The sequence below is a fragment of the Streptopelia decaocto genome (genome assembly GCF_964273445.1).
Source record: "Streptopelia decaocto genome assembly, chromosome: 3".
Taxonomy (NCBI): Eukaryota; Metazoa; Chordata; class Aves; order Columbiformes; family Columbidae; genus Streptopelia; species Streptopelia decaocto.
Genome location: NC_138656.1, coordinates 28,497,999 through 28,518,335, shown reverse-complemented (window position 1 = coordinate 28,518,335; position 20,337 = coordinate 28,497,999). Strand labels below are relative to the sequence as shown.

At 39.3% G+C, this 20,337-nt stretch overlaps 2 protein-coding genes across 8 annotated transcripts in view; one reads left to right on the top strand and one right to left on the bottom strand.

The window, feature by feature from the left end:
- Positions 1-775, bottom strand: part of CAMKMT (calmodulin-lysine N-methyltransferase) — a 216,509-nt gene extending 215,734 nt beyond the window's left edge. Inside the window, exon 1 of the mRNA XM_082047746.1 lies at positions 643-775. Coding sequence (XP_081903872.1) covers positions 643-741 — 99 coding nt within the window. The 5' untranslated portion in view covers positions 742-775. The remainder of the gene's footprint in view (positions 1-642) is intronic.
- On the top strand, positions 761-20,286 carry PREPL (prolyl endopeptidase like). Of its 7 annotated transcripts, none has more exons than XM_082047740.1 (15): positions 761-1,026; positions 1,798-2,040; positions 4,742-4,942; positions 5,469-5,535; positions 6,212-6,418; positions 8,445-8,568; positions 10,951-11,167; positions 11,725-11,910; positions 13,361-13,564; positions 14,307-14,482; positions 15,893-16,109; positions 16,292-16,441; positions 17,851-17,977; positions 19,032-19,114; positions 20,178-20,286. In XM_082047740.1, exons 2-15 carry the CDS (start codon positions 1,822-1,824, stop codon positions 20,256-20,258), a joined length of 2,259 nt encoding a protein of 752 aa, XP_081903866.1. In that variant the 5' UTR covers positions 761-1,026; positions 1,798-1,821; the 3' UTR covers positions 20,259-20,286. The 7 variants fall into 7 exon arrangements, with proteins under 7 accessions (XP_081903866.1, XP_081903864.1, XP_081903869.1 ...); XM_082047738.1 differs by having other exon boundaries at positions 1,768-2,040; XM_082047743.1 differs by having other exon boundaries at positions 816-1,026; positions 1,932-2,040; positions 4,745-4,942.
- The last annotated feature ends 51 nt before the right edge of the window (positions 20,287-20,337 follow it).

Sequence of the window (20,337 nt, the reverse complement as noted above, 5' to 3'; positions counted from 1 at the left end):
ATGCCGGCCCTCCTCCTGTTAGCGCTACTTATCATAGAATGTTAGGGATTGGAAGGGACCTCGAAAGATTATCTAGCCCAATCCCCCTGCCAAAGCAGGAACACCCAGGTGAGGTTACACAGGAGTGTGCCCAGGCGGGTTTTGAATGTCTCCAGAGAAGGAGACTCCACAACCCCCCTGGGCAGCCTGTTCCAGGCTGTGAGACCACAGGCTGCTCTTGGCATCTACTGAAGGCGCACTTTTTTAAAGAGCCGTGTGTGTATATATGTGTATCTGTGTATTTATTATTACTATGTTTATGGAAGAGGACTGCAAAATCCCTTTACGAACCCCAGCGTACTGCTCCTCGCAGTGCCAGGGGTGCGGCCAGCTCTCTGCAGTTCGCCTTCCCTCAACGCCACGATTCCCCGGCACCTCCACCCAGGGCAGAGCCCGGCCCCGCAGGCGCTGCAGGTCACCGGCCACACGGACCTGCGACCGCCCGGGGCTGCGGGAGCCCAGCGTTGAGGGACAGGAAGAGGCATCAACGACCCCCTCCCCCCCGCAAAATGCGCCGCCGCGTCAGGAGCCGGGAGCGCCGTTCCGCAAAGACGCGCAGCCGGCCCGCCCCGGCAGCCCCTCCCGCCCGCGGGCTCCCCCTACCTGTCCGAGCAGCCGCCAGCGGGCTCTCGCCGCTCCCTCACCGCTCGCCTCGCACCTGCCCGCGGCGGGGCGGCGCGGAGAGCCGGCAGCCTCGGCCATGCGGCGGCGGGCAGCGCCTGGAGCTGCAGCGGCAGGAGCGTTGCCCTGGGCGGCCGGGACTCGCCGCCGAGCCTCCAGCGGCTGCTGAGCCGGCCGGCTAGGGCGTGAGGGGGAGGAAGTGGGTGGCCATCTTTGTTAAGGGCAGCAGCGTGTTCCACAGCTGCCCAAGGCAGCGCTGAGGGGACAAGCTGCCGGCGGGTACTCCCGGCTGTTCAGGCACACCGCAGGGGCGGGAGCGTGCCTCAAAACGGGCCGCCTGTGACTTCCGCGTCCCGGGACGAAACTGTACGTGAAACGGGAGCGACTTAAGGAAGCCGCGCCGGGACCGTGCCCCCGCGCTGACATCAGCCGTGCTCGCCCGCCGCGGCTGGCTAGAGCGCCCTGCCGCCATCTTGGCTACGGGCAGTCCCGCTGGGGAGCCGGAGCCGCTGCTGCCCGCCTGACATCTTCTCCCGGGCAGTCCCGCCGGAGGGAGCGCGACTCCGTGCCCTCCTGCCGCGGAGAGTCCTCGGGCAGGCGGCGGTGAGGGGCAGGGCTGGTGGGAGCGGGGCCGGGCCGGCTGCTCTGGCCCTCGCCCGGGCGGGACGGGGGAGCGAGACCGCGGGCGGTGAAACACGCGGGGCTTTCCACCCCTGCGCGGCTGCAAACCTGTCCGTTCTCCTGCGAGGGGGGTTCAGCTCTTGCTGTCGCGTTACCCTCCCGAGATCGACTGATTTTATTGTTATATGATACTTGCAAAGAGGGGAAAAACTTCCCAGAACTTTCCCGGTTTTTGGTTCTTCAACATTTAAACACGGACAGTTGCACCTTCCTTTCTCTTCACTGACAGTTTCAATAGAGTTAAGCTGTAAACTGCCAGGAGCCACGTTTTGTGGTAACAGAGCAGGTTAATATGCACGCTAAGCTGTGTGTAACAGTTACTCAGTTTTGCTGTTCCTTCCCATCTGGTTTTCCTAATGAATCAGTCTCATTTCTTTGAAAGGAAGTTTTACCTTCAGTTTATGCTCTCATCTATTTTGCACACAGTGTAAATGATCAGCAGTTTGGGATTTTCAGAAATACCAGGTCGACTGTTGAGAAATGAAGGTTAGGATGTCACGTGCTGGACTGCGAAATCTTATCCAAGGGCTGAGCTTCAGTGACAAATACTGCTCGAAGCATAACCGTCTTCAAACAATATGTCTTTATAGTAAAATAAACCCCCCGAAATGCCACATCCTGGACTGTTCATGGAGTACATGCGCACACAGGACTGTGTCACCTGGAAGCATCCTGCCATGGAGATTCTTTACCTGCAAGGTATGCTGTTTAAGTACAGACTTAATGTCAACACCCACCTTGGCACATCTGTTGGGGAAGCTGGCCGTATTTTTCCAAATGTCAAGGAAACACGTTTTTCCTAGAGGGTTTATAGGAGGGAGATAAATACTAGGATTTCAGTTACGTTCAAAGGTGTACACCATTGTTCAACTTTTCTGTACTGTGTTGATGTAAAGCTGCATTTTGGTTGATTTTCCTGCTGTAGCAATTTCTTTAAAAAATCTGTATCTTCCAGAGAGATTTGGGTAAAGTGTCAGGAGACAACTGCAGGGAGAGATCAGCTAGTGTAGAGGCAAAGTGTCCAAGCTGATGACTCCAGACTTGGCCACTATGTGCTGGCTTTTCCTGTGCTGACCAGTAAGGCGTGGTTTGCACCATATTAAATATTAAAATATTCTGTTGACTTCTCATAATTTTATTGACATGATGAACTATACTTCAGAAGGTACTTGGATTTATTACTGTAAATAAATATTGTGTAAATGGGTGGCGATGTATCATGCACAGAGTCAGAAAATAGCTTGAAATAATTTCAGGTCTTCTGTTCCTGTGTTTCTGATAGAGAGTTTCCTAAAACTATTATAAAAGCTTACTTCAGTATGACAGCCAGTAAACCGATGTATATGCGTAATGCATAAGTACTGTTTTAAAAGGTTGGTGTTTTGGTTTATTTTATATTAAACATGTTTTCAGATGGACGTATGTTTGTTCTAAAAATGTTTTAAGTTTACAGTGTTTCTTCAAACATGACCCAAAGATCATCTTTTTGTAATGCACTTATTTCTAACCATAATGTAAACAGTTCCTTAGTCTATGTGTGAAATATAAACAAATGTTTCAAGGAGAACATACGAAGTCTAGATGGATGAGAACGTGTGGTTCTCTTTATTCATTGGCAGTTCACTAACACAGGTGCAAATGCTTGTCCATGACACTGGTCCCAGGATACCAACAGGTGGTTTTCACCTGAAAGGAAACTGTGCCTGTTTGCTTTGGAGCAAATGTTTGCAAATTGGTTGTCATGAGGTCCTTTGCTAGTCTCAGAATCTTTCTAGATGCTCTTTTAGGTGACTGGTTTTTCCCCAATCAGGGAGGTATACAGTAACTGTAATATATACCTCCACTCTGGCCACCAGCTCTATATAATATTTCTGAATACACACGATGGGAACTGTTGGAAAAAAAAAGGAGGGGAATCATCTTATAGTGTGGAACTCACCAAAATGAGTCATGGATGCTAAAATTTCACGTAGGTACAAGGAGAGATGATACATGTACATAAAGAGACTTTTTAAATATTCAGAAACCACATTCGGCTAGGGAAATTCCTGAGCTAAACTCATTGAAGGCAAGTGGAACACTTGTTGGGGAGGATCATCTGTGCTTGTCCCATTCTTGTGCTTCCCTAAGTATGCATTTGTGGCCACTGCAGGATTTTTGTTTGCTTCTAATTTGGGAAATCATGTTTTCTTAGAGCAGTTTTTCCAGTGACTGGGGAGAGAGTGGTACAACTAACACATCCTGCAATTTCTCTACATTGACCATTGACAGAGTTGCTCCAGAGCTTCTGTAAGGGCTTTCGTGTTTGTTTGGTTAGGGTTTTTTTTTGACTTGTGCTTCTGATTTGATACTAGGCTAGAGGGACCATTGGTCTGAACCAGTAATGAGCACTCATATGCTCTCATGAATTATGTGGTTTACAGTCATAGGGAATTCGGTAACTGGAGCAGATGTCTACTCAGAACATTCACATTTTAGATCTCTTCCATTTCTGAAGACAAACCAGGAACAAACCAACAGTTCTTGATGCAAAGTGAAGATGGGGTAAAAAGTGTATGCTGGTTTTTAAGTTTAGACACATCCGCATAATACACTGAATGTGATAAAATGCTACTTTCTGTGATCTGTGTAGTGTTATGCACTGTAATATATGTTGTTAAGCTTATTATTCAATCAAATGAGATTTTATAGCAGGCAAAAAGAAGTAGCATTGTGCTAGCAATTTTAGCACATTTTCAACATTTTTGCAAGAACAGACAATTTGTTGGCAAGCAGGTAGCAGTAGTTTGCTCATGGATCATGGAAAACCAGATCCTTAAGCTTATTCCTGATAAAATTGCTGCAGAACCCATATCAGTTCACCACTTCATTCTGCACCTTGTGAACATTTATACCTACACTTTCGAGGAGCTGGAGCAAGAACCGGAGCAGACTGCTAGGACTCCTCAGTACGGGGACAGAGGTGTGAGCGGCAGTGTTGTTTGGGAAAGGAAATGGGAAATTATACTCTTCAGACAGGAAAATTACGAGAAAACGCCTCTGAAGAAGGAAAGATAACAGAACTCCATAAAAAAATAACTGAAAGCTACTTCTAGAACAAGAACAAACGTATTTACAAATAATCGATTAAGAACATATATTAATAGTACCATAAATTTTCAAGAGAAGACCTCAATAAATGCGTCAAGTAAAGCACATTTGACAATAACTCCCTAAAAGATCAGGAAGAATTGAAAGAAAAACTTATTCCAATGGTGGGTTTTCTTTTTAGTGGCACTAACTATTGTAATAATGCGAAGATGGTTTGGGATCTGTAGCTTGGGAAATACTATTGCCTCAATATATTCGTACTGGAATATAGAATGTGGGCTAGAAGCCTTTGCTGTCTTTCCTTGCTTAGCAGAAAGGAACAAAAATCCCATCCAAAAGGAAGCAAAACACATCCATAACAACATCAGAGCTGCTGTACAAGAATCTTCTGAAATCAGAGCAGGAAAACTGGAATGACACTTCAGCAAGATACAACGCTATGACAAAAAGAATCAAGGAAAAAATAGAAGAATTGCACAACAAGTATACATTCAGTTTGGAAAGCCCAAGGGTAAGTGGCAAAGAATACAGACATTTCTCATCACTGAGTACAAACAAAAGGCAGTGAAGCTATTCTTGTCATAAACTGCTGTGTTACTGGCTATTTTATGGTTGTAGTTTTGAGTTTTGAATATTTTAATAATTGTGGATAGTAACAGCACGTATTTAGGACAGCTTGTACCTGTTACAATAGTGTATTTACCTTAATTTCACCATAAGCAAAAGCAAGTAAAGACACAATAATCATCTGACTTGTGGAAAAAGAATACAAGACGCTGTAAGTTCTAGGAGTAAGTGCAGGTGATCTGAGCCTTTTGTTAAATTTAGAGCAGATGTAGGTAGCTGAAGTACCCTAACTTTGAAAGAACCTTTCTGGTGCATGCGATTCCTTCTTTAGCCTCAAATATATGTGCTGTATTCTGTTATTTGTGTATGTTACAATTGTGTTCTGCAGAACAATGATTGAATATAGGGATTCTAAGGCAACTGTCTAACTATATGTTGAACGTGAAACATGTTTGTTTTGTATTGAACAGATCAGGTTTGGAGAGAATGTGTACTTTGAAGAGAACGGCTGCATATTTCTTTCAAAAGCAGATGATGGTAAGGGATTTCTTTTCATAACGTGGTACAATTGTTAAAAATATTGTACATGTATCACTTAATGTACCTTTCTTATATTAAAAGCTTAACTGCTCTGTTTCTTAAAATAGCTGAACCAAAGATACTGTTACAAAATTCTTTAATGATTGTTTAGTTCTAGAATCCTGAATCTGAAAAGTTGAGCTGAATAGAGTTAGGGAATAGTATATACTGATACTAAGGCAAGTTTCTGGAGAGGAAAGAGAGAAGTCACTTTTTTCAGAGCCCTAACTTAACATTTTGAAAAAGGAAAAGCACATTCATGCCTCTTGATTTCTGAGGGGATAGAAGAAAAAAATTAACTAGTTGTATTCAGTAAGAACAACTGTGCTTTAGGTATATGAGCTTTAAAATTTAATACATGTACTGGAAGCCAATTCTTTTAACATATTTTTAATAATAAGTACATTACTTTTTTTTTTTTTTCCTGGAACTATCATTTTTTTTGTTTATTTATACAAAGTGCATTTGCAAATATCTTGCAAGACAAATATTTGGTGTTAATAAATTCTTCTATAATATTATGCTTGTGAATATTGCAGTCAGACTTGTAAAATACAGGCATTGACAACCACTGTTCATTTTGACAGTGCCTTAATTACAGGATTTTTTTGTTATCTCTTTTTTTTTTATGCAGCAGATGAAGAAAATGTTGACATTTTATTCAGTACTGAAGATCTGGGCTTGTCTGATGCCTTTATTCGACAGATCAGAATTTCACCAGATCAGAGATACATGGCAATCAGCTTAAAAAGTGAAAATTCTGAAGAGACAACCTGCGTTATTATGAAACTGGGTCAGTTTCCTGTCGTGGAAAAAGTAATTCCTAACGTATTTAGTTTTGGTAAGTTATTTACAAATATCCTGTGGATCACACCAGCTTTCAATACAATGTTTTTATTAGTTTACAAATAATATTAAAATACTAAAAAAAATAATAAAAATTAAAAAACAACATTTTTAGATTTAATCCTTATAGCTGTTGAGTTGTTTCGTATTTAAGATTTCTTCCACACTGCATGGTTACAAGTTATCTGATGTGGGTGAAAGCATCTGCTTTCATCATAGGAGTTTTTCTTCATTGTACAAGCAAGCATTTATGCGTGTTTGAACAGTCATGGATATCATCATTTTCATTTAGTTCAATATGCTGCTTTAAAAATTTACTGTAATAACTGCAATATAAAGATTTTACTGAGAAATGTTCTATTTATGAAACCCCTTCAGCCACACCTGAAATCACTGGTAGCTGTAGGCATTTCACCTTGCTGAATAGTGCGCAAGTGCTACCTGCTATTAAGTATTGGCTGGAATTTCAACTGGACTCAGTGTGGGTGACAATCCAAAGCCCAAAACAGTCAGCCAGGCCTTCAGTCAGTTCTTTCGGAATAGATCACAGAGCTTTACATTGCTGTTAAAATAAGCAGAGGTAAGCTGAAGTGAACAGGATATATTTTTTTTTTTTTATAGTATGTTAAAGAATATAGCAACAAGAGTGTAGTAGTGTGTATGCAATGTTCCGCATCTTGTATTTTGGATTATGTTGTTACATGTCATCAAGTATTTGTAGCGCAGTAAGCAGTTTGCGTGGGCAGGCCAAAAATACCATAGGTAAAACATCCTAGTTACACAAATGAAGAGTAGCAAGTATTTAATGTTGTAAGCATTGGCACAACTGAAGTTTATAATGCCCATTGAAAACTAGGCCTGCAGATTTGCCGGTAACACTATACTTGATTTGAGCATCTACCTAGGTTTGTCTAGAAGAACCAGTACATTTAAGAAACGAGCTCCCTGTTGCCTACATAGGTGTGACAGATTATGGCAGATAGTAACAGTATAAAAAATGACTATCAGAATGGTAGAGATTACATCCATTTTGTAAACTTACTCAGGTGTGAGATACAGAGGTGAACAAGAGAATCGGGTCTTATGGCAACTTGCAAAGCGTATGTTTGTGTTGCATGATATGCAGTAGCAGGCAGACTAATAGAAGTTCTTGAAAATTTCCATCTGTGCTTTTTTAAACACCAGGCTATGGTAGAACTTAGGTTTCCCTTCAGAAGGCTTGTCTTCAGAGTGAACCCCCAGCTACCTGCGCACCATGAAGCCACGTTGCTATTCAGATAGCAAATTGTTGGCATTACTTCAGTGTGGTAATTCCTCAGGTTTTGTACTGAAAATCAGTATTTATGCGTAAGACAGCACACAATGGCTTTTTAAAGCATATGTATTAAACATAATTCTGGTGGCTGTAGGAGCAGCAGAGATAGCAGTAATTTGACTGGATCAGTCAGATTACGAAACTTCAGAATAGGGAGGTTCCTGTATACCTTTCTACTGTTGGTGAACACATACACAAGCATAGAAAATGGAGAATTTTTATCCCGGTGGTACCCATGGAGCACATGCATCATCTTTTTTCTCTAAATGGTTTGCAGGCAGTCACATGCAGCGGTGCAGAGCTCATACGTTCTTTATTATCTCACTGACTCCATGTAAACCTCTGTTTCTCTGCTCAGTTTTAAATAGTCACAGATCTATTTTCCTGTTACCTCCAAAACTCCCACAGGGTCAAGAGCTTCCTCTTGCTGGACCCTGGAACACTGTCCTCTGCCTTTTATTTTTTTTTTTTTTTCTTTTTTTAGTATATTACGATGTTCTTGTTCTGTGGGATTCAGAGAAAACATGGAAAAACATCTTTTTGTGGCTTACCCCAGCCTCTAGGATGTAGAAGTGCCGTCCTCGGTTCCATATCAACTGCAAACCCACCTTTTTCAGCATTGAGTCCATTGTTCTTGGAGCTCCATTTTCTCTCTGTAATAGTATATACCATTCTAAATTTGATGTGCATTTGTCTTTTTTTCCAGAATGGGCTACAAATGATGTTCTGTATTACACAAGTCAGAAGAACCTTAAATGTCAGGATGTGTTAATGACCACTTTCACTAATCAGAAACATACCAAGTTAGTTTATACAGAACAAGATGCAAGGTAATACTTATCTAAAATATAACAAGTCCTTTATATATTCTAGAGTATTTTATATGAAAATATGACCAGTTTGAAAAACAAATTAATCTGTATTGTATTCCAAATGGTAAAAGCCATTTTTAAGTTGTGTTTGCTGTCAGGAGTGCCTTATGCAGTCTGGGAATGTGCTCTCTTCTCCTCTTGATATGTGATCAACAGAGATTTAACTTTCTTACCTCACGAGTTCAGCTGAGTTTATAAATGTCAAGGTCAGTTGCAGGTCAGGGTGTCCTTTAATGAATGTGTGACAGTTCCATACAGGGTAAATCAGACTGTGGATTTCATTTTGTTTTCTCTGCTATTGATGTCTGATACATCTTTTAAAAAACATAGAAGTTCAGGCTAATCTTTGCTCTGGGTAATGGATGAGCAAAATCATTACAGCATTCCCAGAGACAGAACTATTGTTGACTGAATACCCTCTCAATAACCTTTCTTCAAGCAGTGGTTTAGGAAGACAAGAAAGCTCTTGCTAAATTGACTGCAGAACTAGTTTTTTTAGCCATGTAGCATGTAGTAGATTTATACAGCATTCCATAAATGTTTGCAGTTATTCTTAAATCAAGTTACATATACAGTAAAGAAATTTCAATTATACTTTCATTAAAAAAAATCTGCAGTTGAGATGCAGTAAATAAGATCCTTTTGTTCCAGCTGCATTTGATGCAGACTTTTGGAAAATCAAGTTGCACTGACCTGACACTTCCCCACAGGGAAACTGTTGGCATAATTCTGAAGGTCATAGTCATTACAGTAAATATACTAGAAACTTACTCTAAAGGTTCATGTGCTATGGTAGCTCATAACTGAACTTACTTGTTCATCAGAGACAGCAAGACATTCTTTTGTATTGCTATTGAGCAGTTCCATTCTACATCTCACCAGCTCTTTTAGGTGGAATCAGATTTTTTTTTTTCTAGAAGCTGAAAATTTCTTTACTTCCTTCAAAAAATAAATAATTTTAAAACCTACAAAGGCAAAAAAAAAAATCTAATATCAAGGTATCAAGGTCAAAGTCCTTGGGGAGAAGTGTAACCTGCATTTCAGCTTGACTCTCAGAGGTAAGGTCAGCAGAGCTGAACTGTTGGAATCTCTACTGAATGCGGTGCCACAGTGTTGCCAAATTTGTGTGTGTTAGAGGGGCAGGAGACCGATTTGTTGCAGACTTTGGATCCCCCGCTGTGCCTGTGGAGAGAGTGCAATTAGAAAAAACAATAGTACCCCAAAAATTGGAGTTCCTCCACCTGAAAATGATTAAAGACACTGCAATGCTATCTAAAGCATCCTTTCTTTCACCAATCAAATATTTTGAAGTCTAGAGGGGTCATTATTTCAGTTGTGCATCTGATCTGTATAGTCTGTATCCATATAATCTGATCTGTATAATGCCGATTACGGTACTCAACCCTCGATCAAATCTTCTGGATCTTTGTGTTGGACAGTTTTCCTGGTTTACATTCTTAAAGATTCAAAATGCGAAAGAAACTGCTATGTCCCAAGCTGTGACATCCCCATTAATTCGGATGACTCATAGAAATTTGAATCTGAATTTCAGCCTGAACTTGTCTAATATTAGTACCAGCCATTGGTTGTTGTTCTGTTTTCTGTTTCTATAGTTTAGAAGCATTTAAAACTGATAGATAGTTCCAAAACCAGTTCCTAGTTTCCAGCTTTATCACTGCAACACTGTCCATCTTGTCCCATATAGGCTTCTGTACTTTTTTTTTCTTTTTTGCTTCAAAGTTAGGTCAGTAACACTTAGGCTTTTTATTAATTTATCTTTATAATAACTCCTACTTTTCTTTTGTTATTGCTCTTCCCACACAATGTCCTTTATTAATTTTAACTTAATTATCTTGGTTTTTTTGGTGGAGGTTTTTATTTGTTTGGGGTTTTTTTGGTGTGGGTTTTGGTTTGGTTGTTTGCATTCTTTTTTGTGGGGTTTATTTGTTTGGTTAGGGTTTTTTTGTTTTGGTTTTGTTTTTAAATAGGGTTAAGAACTCCATAAAAAGTTCTACGTTTTGCTTGAATTTTAGACTGGAAGCTCATTGATGTATATAGGCTCTATCTCAGTGATGCAAAAACCTAGATTCAGTTGGGTAACAACTGACCTGCTTTCCTGCAGGTTTCAGGTTCTACACATAAGATTGTGGGTTTGTGAATCCCAGAGAAAATGCAGCAGCAGTGGGTTTGGGAACCAAGTAATCTGGAATTTTTCCAGCCTCCTTACAGGCATACTGTTTCTTAACTTGCCGATGGAAGCCCAGGATTCTGAAACAACCAAGGTATTTTAAAAATAGTCCTCAACTTAAAGTTTGTGTGTTTGTTAAATATTCCTTACAGATTCTTTGTGGACATACATTGCACAAAAGATAGGCGTTTTCTCACTATCAACAGCAACAGCAAGACAACATCGGAAGTTTGGCTGGTTGACTGTAGAAATCCTTTAAAGTTACCTGCTCTTGTACAAGCACGAACAAAAGGGGTCATTTACCACATTGAGCACAGAAATGATGAGTTATATATTCTTACTACATACGGAGAACCTGCAGAATATAAGGTAATTTTAACTGATAATAAGATTCATAGGATTCATATTCATTCAGATACCTGTTGCAGATCACAGAGAAATAGTGAGGCTGACTTTTAATTCTGTGCTTCACAGCTTACTGAAATAATTTAAGAGAATTACACAAAGAGCTCCATGGATTGAAAGACTGATAGCAGTGCATGGCGTCTCACCTGTAGCATGCCAATGTGATTCTAACTCCTTTGCCAACATCAGGGAATGAGGATGCTTTAACAGTCATTTCCTCCATATTAAAATTTAAGTTGGCGATCTCAAGTCCATATAACCAAACCACCTAACAGTTCTGCTGGGCACACTGGAAGCTCTTACTGCATGAAAATCTTCCACAGATTAATCTATAAGAATTGAAGTTAATTTACCAAATGTTACTGAATTGTTCTTCTATTTTGCCAAAGTAAAGGGAGCTTAAAAAGCTTAAGTTTTATTCAGGCAAAACCCCTCAGTACAAACTAATGAACAAGTCTCTAAATTTCATTTGTGACTCTTACTATGTCTTACTAATGCAAAGTTATTTTTTGTATTTATAGTTGATGAAGGCACCAGTAGCTTCCAGTGGCATGGAGAACTGGCAGTTAGTTTATGCACTGGAAGACAAAACCAAGCTGGTAGACTTGGAGATGTTCAGTGACCACTGCATTATGTTCCTGAAGAATGCTGGTCAGCTTTACTTAAATGTGATTTCTTTTGTCTCACATTCAGTCCAGTCAATAAAGGTATGTTTTACCTCAGCTTAAGCAGCATAATATTTTTCCAGCACTGTTTAATTTTTAGCATAACATTATAATGAAAGCAAAGATAAATTCCAAGAAAAGAAGTGGTTTGCAGACTATAATGCTGCCAAGTTTGTCATTCCGACTAATTGTATTACCTATGGCTGTTTTTCAGGATTTCATGGGGTGGTTTATTGCAGCACTTAGAAAGTTAGAGAGCAGTTATCTGATGAGCCTATTCCTTATTCAACTTATTATAGTCAGGCTCTTTACAATACAGCTGATTTCTAATGTAAAATAGGACTTGATTCCCTAAACACTCAGTTTTACTGGGCCTGGTTTTGGTTACACTCATCAGTGGAAGCAAGGAAGTAAGCCTGGCTCTCCCACAGAAGAAGTATTAGAAGATGGACAAACATGGACACTGCCCCATATTAAATGGGAACAATTGATACTGCAGTACAATTTGTATGAAGTATTTAGTGCCTTGCCTAGTTGTTGCTAAATACTTGTGGATTAAAAACAAAATGATTCAATTGAAGCCATCATTTCTGGAGACCATTCAGACAGAAAAATTAATTGATCTGTTTGCCTCAAAAATAGAATCTGAACTACTGACAAGTTTATTGCAACAAGCTACCAATGCTGCATTCTGTAAAACTGCTACAGAGTAAGGTTTTCAACAAAGTACACTGTGTGGTCTCTGAAACCTTCATTTTTGAAAATGGTTGTAGTTTATTTATTCAGAAAGGATCTGCAGTTACTCTGGAGAACTTGGACTTTTGCTGCCATTTCAGAAGGCTCTAGTAACCTAACTCAACTAAGTAGTGGCCTGGCAGAGGGTTTGACTATGTCCCTGCTGCTCTCAAAGAATGAATCGTGATTTCTTTTATTCTTAGCAGAGTTAAAAATCTTAAATATAATAGCAGTAAGTGTCTGAGGGTGAATGTGCCAGGAAAAGGTTTTGTTCTTCACAATGGCTGGCACCAGGAACAAAGTTGAGAGGCAGGGGTTTTTAGTGGCTTAGCATTACTGAGCTAACTCACAGCAAATGCCTAACAACTGACATGGACTTGGCTGTGTAACATGTTGAAGCAGGACTGGAAATCAGAGGGGAAATAGGATCTAAAAAATAAAAAGTAATGCAGAAGCATTTCAAAGAATGTTTTAATTAAAAAAGACCCTGCAACTAATGCCCATTTTAAACTGAATTTGGATTTTTCTTTTTTATTACATTGTTGAACTTTGTTCCAGTGGCCTTAGGGGAGAAGTTCGCCAAAGTCTTCTACTTTTTGACTGTTTCATTACTGAATTTGAAAGAAATACATATTGTGGTGCATACAAACTGGAGATAATTAGCTTGAACTTCAAAATCTTCTCCTCTGAACAACACATTAGGCAAAATTTACAGAAGCAGTGGAAGGGTCTCACTTGAAATGCCGTGTTTTCCCAGCTACCTACATGGGCCTGTGAATTTGAATTGGAATCTCATCCTGAACATACGACCAGCACTTGCTATTTTCAGCTCACCTCTCCAGTACACCCCCCTAAGCGTTTTGCATATTCATTTAAACAAAATAATCTCATTGAACAAGCTGTGCAAGAGGTACCAATTATTACGAATTGTCACACTACACGTTTACTAGCTAAAAGCAAGGTAAGGTTTTTTTCAGTCCTTTTCCCATTCTCTTTATTCTTCCCTTCCTCCCACCCGTTTTAAAAATGCATTTGGCAGGGAATAGAGATCAAAAAATGTAAAGAGCAGTTGGTGCAGTAGTTACTAAACAGTGGGTGTTTTCTTCAGTGCTATAGAGAAGAACAAGAAAGAGTCGTGATAAGACTTTTTTTCCATTAACTTCGGGGGTGCTAGAGGAGATAACGGTACATGGTGAGTCAAGAATCTTAGTATAGTATAACTTAGAATTGTCAGTTGATGTATGGTATCATATTCCATCATAAATGAAAAAGATGCCAGCTGTTGAAAAGAACACCCTGCAACCAGCTGCACAGTATAGATCAGGAAAGGAAAGTTTTAACAGCCCGACTTTAAAAAATTGGAGATGTTAATAAAGAGTTTGTGCTGCAGCAAGTGGTAAACTATTTTGTTAATAATAGGTATTCTTGGTGTTAAAGGGGGAAGGAAGACTTGGGTGCTTTGGTAGCTTAAAAACTCCTCAGGTGTTGCACTTAAATGAATTTTATACTCTGCATCTGTAAGCCTACACAGCAGAGGTTCAGTATCTCGCTTTATTTTTCAAGAGTGCTTTGTACATTCTAAGTGAAAAAAATTACTGTAATCAAAAAAACACATTTTAAAATAAATAATTGACGTTTTCATTGCCATGTGTCATTGAGATTTCTGAAATGTTCTTTATTGTAAAATACTCCTTCATTTCCAGGATGAAACTTTAGTGCCAATTACAGTTTTTCATAATATGAATTCTAAAGAGCTACACAGGAAACCACTTCTAGTTCACGTATATGGAGCTTATGGCATAGATTTGAACATGAGCTTTAAAGAAGAGAAGCTGATGTTAATTGAAGAGGGCTGGATATTAGCATATTGCCATGTTAGGTAAGTAAAATAAAAAACGGAATTAAGGTTTTGATCTGTGGGATATACAGATGTTTATTGATATGCAACTGAAAAGGTATAGAAATAATTTTTTCATGTAGCTATACCTAATTCTTCATGCTTTTCACTTCCATCTCTTTATAGATTTTTTTTGAAAGTAGTTTTTAACAAAAAAAAATTTACCTCAGGAAAAAAAAACTATGCTTTCAATACCACATACTGCATTTAGGTTTTTTAAACCAACAAGATGGTTGTGTGTAACATGTAATCCTTTGGAGTCTCATTACTTCTTGTCTCATCTTTGCTCAAGAAAAATGACGATAACACGTCCTAATTGCAATGGCACGCTACCTCCCTCTCTTTCTGAGGATATTGTGTACAAATGTTCAGTCTGTGTCTTCTGAAAGCCATTTGCCTTCTACAGCAACAACTAAGCATTTAACCTGCACCCCATGTTCTTTCATTGGCTAAATCATCTTGTCTCCAGTTTAGCTACAAATCTACTAGTTTTATAAAACCACTACATACAATGGGCTTCACATTTTCATTGAGATAATAATTCCGGAGGTAAAGAAGATAACAAAAGAACCACTTTGAGGAGGGGAAGGGGGAGAATGAGCAATTGTTTGAAATACCAGTTCCAAAACAAATTCAGCATACAAATGTATTCAGTCTGCTGTATTCAGTGGCAAGTATTGTGCTCTTCTTCCTCCCACCCCTCTAAGGATGTTAAGATGCAAGTCAGTCCTAGATGAAGATGGATTCTTTATCCAAAGATGAAGCATTTTGGCAGACCTCTCAGCTAATTAATTTTAAACTTGAAACCTGAATAAGGAAACTTGAGGCGGCTTAGAACCAAAACTGTGGTTGTGTAGAAAGCAATATAAATAATTTCTTAAATTCTGTATTAAAAATAGTATTTGAAATTCACAAACTAGAAAAATTTAAAAAACCCAAAACATTCTCAGAATTTAAGCAATGCAGGGGACAAATCTCAGTTTGGAGCAGAAAAAGACTATTTTACTGTTTTTAATAAATGCTCAGTGTTAGTGATGTAAGTATTGACAATGGTTTAGATATTTTAATAGTTTCCTGTATAAAAAGATAACATTAGTGTCTGATTTTGTATTGCCTCCAATATTGCCTCGGTTTCCTAAGGTGGTGCTTATCCTGTGAGTTCCAGGACAGGAGCACACAAGGGCACAGAGTTGGGATTTTCACCAGTCATCATGCATGGATTTTTTTTGTTTGCATGTTGTCTATTTTAGCCGTAAAGAATAGAGAAGAGTTAATTGGGAAGGCAAACTATGTTTTTCCAGCTCTGTGGCTGCTGCTCTCCTTTTATTTTCTGAAGCTTCACTGTGTAAAGTTTTCCAAAGAGACTCCAGCTTGAATTGCTTTAAATTTCAGGGGTGGAGGAGAGCTTGGCCTTCGCTGGCACAGAGATGGATGTCAGCATAATAAACTCAACAGTCTCCATGACCTGAGGGCTTGCATCAGGCTGCTGCACCAACGAGGACTTTCTCAGCCAAAATACACAGCACTAGCAGCTGCCAGTGCTGGAGGAGTTCTTGCAGGAGCCCTGTGCAACACTGATCCAGAACTTATCAGAGCTATGGTTTTACAGGTGAGGTGCTGTAGACCTTTTATGGAATATGTTAAACTGTATTTTCTGTTTCATTCTACCAGTTTCAGAACTGGAAACATTCAATTTCAGAATTCACTTTCCTCATTTGTTTGAGAAAACTTTGACCAAGGCATTTGAGGTCCTGTGTCCTATTTGCTAACTTTTTTTTAATAACTTCTAAGGCTCCTTTTGTGGATGTTCTAAATACAATGAGGAAAACTCATCTCCCACTGACAATTGAAGAACAAGAAGAATGGGGAAATCCATTAGCAGATGAAAAATGTATGAAGTTTATCAAAAGCTATTGTCCATACCAGAATATTAAACCACAGGTAAAACTATGCTTTCTGTGTGGAAAACTACAGTAATAAAGTATAGCAATTTATAAGAAAACAGCAGATAACCTGAATTTAAAAGAAAAAAGTATATTTTATCTTTTCAGTCCTTTAAACCCCAGTATTTTAGAATTGTCATAGCTGCTGCTTTGTGTTAAAATGAATAATCAATACAAATAGAAACAATTTCCTAAGTAATCTTAGCAATATTTGGAGTTGTGAGTACTGAAATTAACCAAAAACACCTTCTACTAAATAATGAATAGATTTCAAAATCTCTTTTTGTTATGGGACTGCCAGGAAGTAATAGATTATTCTATCATATAACAAACATCAACATGTAAAATGCTTTCTCATTTTGCAGGGGTTTCTGTTGTTCTACTGGGTTTTGCAGAGTTTGTTGCAGGAGGAAGGAGGTGTTTCCACTGATGAAACATCTTTTCAGAGGCAAACAATGAAATGGAAAAGGATCTATAGCTTTGACAGTGTCATCTAGGAGGAAAACTTTATTTGAAATAATATGCGTTAGCTGTGTTGCATACTATGTAAAAATAAATACTTCTTATGCATAGAAAGATTGGAAAACTCAACTACTGTTCTAGGGTGAACCATTCTGTGATTATTACTCCTTTTTTTTTGTAACCATCAGCAAGCAGACATCACAGAATCACAGAATGTTAGGAACTGGAAGGGACCTCGAAAGATCATCTAGTCCAATCCCCCTGCCAGAGCAGGAACACCCAGATGAGGTTACACAGGAGTATGACCATCCCCCTTCTAATACACCCCAGGTACCATTGGCCTTCCTGGCCACAAGGGCACAGTGCTGGCTCAGGGTCATCCTGCTGTCCACCAGGACCCCCAGGTCCCTTTCCCCTACACTGCTCCGTAACAGGTCATTCCCCAACTTATACTGAAACCTGGGGTTGTGCCTACCCAGATGCAAGGCTCCACACTTGCCCTTGTTATATTTCATTACATTTTTCCCTGCCCAACTCTCCAGCCTGTCCATGTCTCTGGGTGGCAGCACAGCCTTCTGGCGTGTCAGTCACTCCTCCCAGCTTGGTGTCATCAGCAAACTTGCTGACACTGCATTCTAGTCCCTCATCCAAGTCGCTGATGTGTATATTGAATAGTACTGGTAGAGCTCTACTAGTGGGGAGAGGATGTATTTTATTACTTTTTGCAAGTATATGATACCTAATATGAAGTAATGTTCCAGACCAAAATACTTTTGCAGTTAGAGTGATAAAATTACTTTTTTTAAGAGCAGATAATTATGTAATAGATGTGTTTTTTGATAAACCATAACAAGTAGTACAGTAAGGTAAACAGAGAAGAATTTGTTACTTTATGATAAAAATCAGATGTCAAGTATTTTAACTGGTTTTGGTTTTTAATCTCAGCCTTATCCTTCAGTTTTTATCACGGCTTATGAAAATGATCAGCGGATACCGCTAACAGGAGTTTTGCGATATGTTCAGAAACTGAGGAAGGCTGCACTAGATTATGCCAGCAGAACAAGTCGGAAAGGTAAGAGTAAGAATATTATAGTCATGTAACTAAAAATCACAGAGGTTGACTCCTCCCTAAATGTATTCATTTGTACAATATGATCCAGCATCTAAAGCTCTGAAGTAATTTCCATTATCTGCAAAGATGAGACGAGCGGTCATACTGGCAGACAGATAAACCTCAGCTTCTCAGATGTACTCTCCAGAGCCTTAGGAAGGACCAGATGTCTCTGTGTTGTATACCTGCCTGAAAACAGTTAAACCCACATGTGTTGAATATTAATAGTGACAAACCACAATAGGCTCAGGAAGCCCTCTGAGATTAAAAACAATGAAGACTGGGGTAACACAAGTTGGGTGCAGCCTTTCCTAGGCCTCAACATACAGCAACAGTTGGACAGGGTCAGGTGAACCCACACTGTCTAGTCCAGCTACTGACACAGTCAGACTGCAGCTTTCAAAAACCCATGGATAAAAATCTTATTTTTGCTGCTCTATAGATACCTACTCTTCCCAGTTTGCTAAAACTGCAAGTGTTAGTCCAAATCACAATGACAACAGTGCCCAGGCACAGAAACTTTTATACCTGAAACTTAACACTAACTTTGGGACTGCTTCCAGCAAAAGGTACATTCAAGCCTTATTATTTTCTAGTACCATCTAATCTGGGGAGAAGCATTTACTGTCAATACCAAAATAGATTTTGAATTAGCTTTTCTAAATTTCATTATGCCCCTTCTCTGCTAGCAGCATAAGTGCAATGGTTGAGAAAGGATAGCAGATGCAGCAATTGCTGCTGCAGTCTTTGCTCAGGAAGAAGAAAGCATGTCTTTTGAAAAAGCCTTAGAGAGAGAACAAACATGCTAAATATATAAACATTTTTCAAATACGTAGTTAATAGAATTACAAATAGTTCATCCAGCAAGCCCCTATATTATTCTTTTCATTTTTATTAAGGAACAACAGAAATTATGTCAGGACAGAAGGCAGAATTATCTATCCCTTAATAACTCACATCCCCACTTTTTCCTCATTCATTCAACATCAAGTGATCGCTAGCTTCATTTTTCCAGGAAATCGGATCCCTAATATCATCTTAGACATCCAGGCAAGCGGCAGTCACTGTGATTTGTCTTGGGAGGATTCACTGAATGAGGTATGTTCCCTTTATTGCACACATCCATAACAGCTTGGAGTCTGAAGTATTAAAACAAAAAAAGAACCAACCAACCAAAGAAAAAAAACCACCACCAAAAAAAACAATCAAACAAAATCCAAACAAAACAAAAAAGAATAATAACTGATGGAATCAAGGTTGCTCTTGCAACCTTTTACACACATTGCAAGAGCATCTGATGGTTTTAGATATATATATATATATATAAAACCAGCCATTTTCTATCATAGAACAGTTTAGGTCGGAAGGCACCTTCAAAGGTCGTCTAGTCCAACTCCCCTGCCATGAGCAGGGACATCTTCAACTAGATCAGGTTGCTCCAGCCTGGCCTTCAGTGTCTTCAGGGATAGGGCACCTACCATGGCTCCGGGCAACCAGTGTTTTACAACCCTCTTTGTAAAAAATTTCTTCCTCATGCCTACCCTGAATCTCCGCTACTTTAGATTAAAACTGTTACCCCTTGTCCTATCACCTACCTTTATATATTTACACAGGTAAGAATGCCAGTGACAGAGCCAGATCATTGAACCTTGTTGTACCATGAGCCTCAAAATAGTATTAAACTCCCACTGTAATGTGCCAAGAGCCTTGAATGAAAGGTTCTAAGTTGTGCAAAACATTGTTGCAGCAAGAAGAGTCCTGTACTGGAGAGTATTAAGTGCTCGAAATTGTCATACTTGCTATTTACTTCCATCTTCCTCATGAGTAAAACATACATGATGGGTTTGATCTTTACATTTAGAAATGTATTAGCTGTTCTATCAAAGGATGCTACTAGAATTCAGTTTCAACATTTTGCGCTGTGTACAAGTATGCATGCTAAAAGCAACATACTGCCAAGACCTGCCATCTTGTTATTGATGTCTCAGACTGTCACAAATACTAATTTTATTCCTGGTAATTTGAACAAATTCTAGCAACATGTGGCAGTTATTCCCAAAGTGAATTATTTCAGGAAGAAGATTAGAATAGCTGTGCAAGAACCCAAAGGCTTATAGTGCAAAGAATTTTATTTTGTAATAAAAAATTTTCATGATTTCAGGTTGCAAGACACCTTGCTTTTCTGAACAAAGAACTTGAGGAAGTATGCCATCTCCAACATCATGGGAAATCCTGCAAGTAGCTAATAAACACATTGACCACCTGAAGAACTTTGGGTCAGATTTTTATTTATATGAAAAGCGAACACCTTCACCAGAGGA

Bases quoted from the DNA above. Each gene is read 5' to 3' on its own strand.
- PREPL (XM_082047740.1), top strand. From the start codon at position 1,822: ATGAAGGTTAGGATGTCACGTGCTGGACTGCGAAATCTTATCCAAGGG. The intron at 13,565-14,306 runs GTAAGGTTTTTT...CTTCATTTCCAG, and splicing joins GTTTACTAGCTAAAAGCAAG to GATGAAACTTTAGTGCCAAT. The intron at 14,483-15,892 runs GTAAGTAAAATA...TTTAAATTTCAG, and splicing joins TTAGCATATTGCCATGTTAG to GGGTGGAGGAGAGCTTGGCC.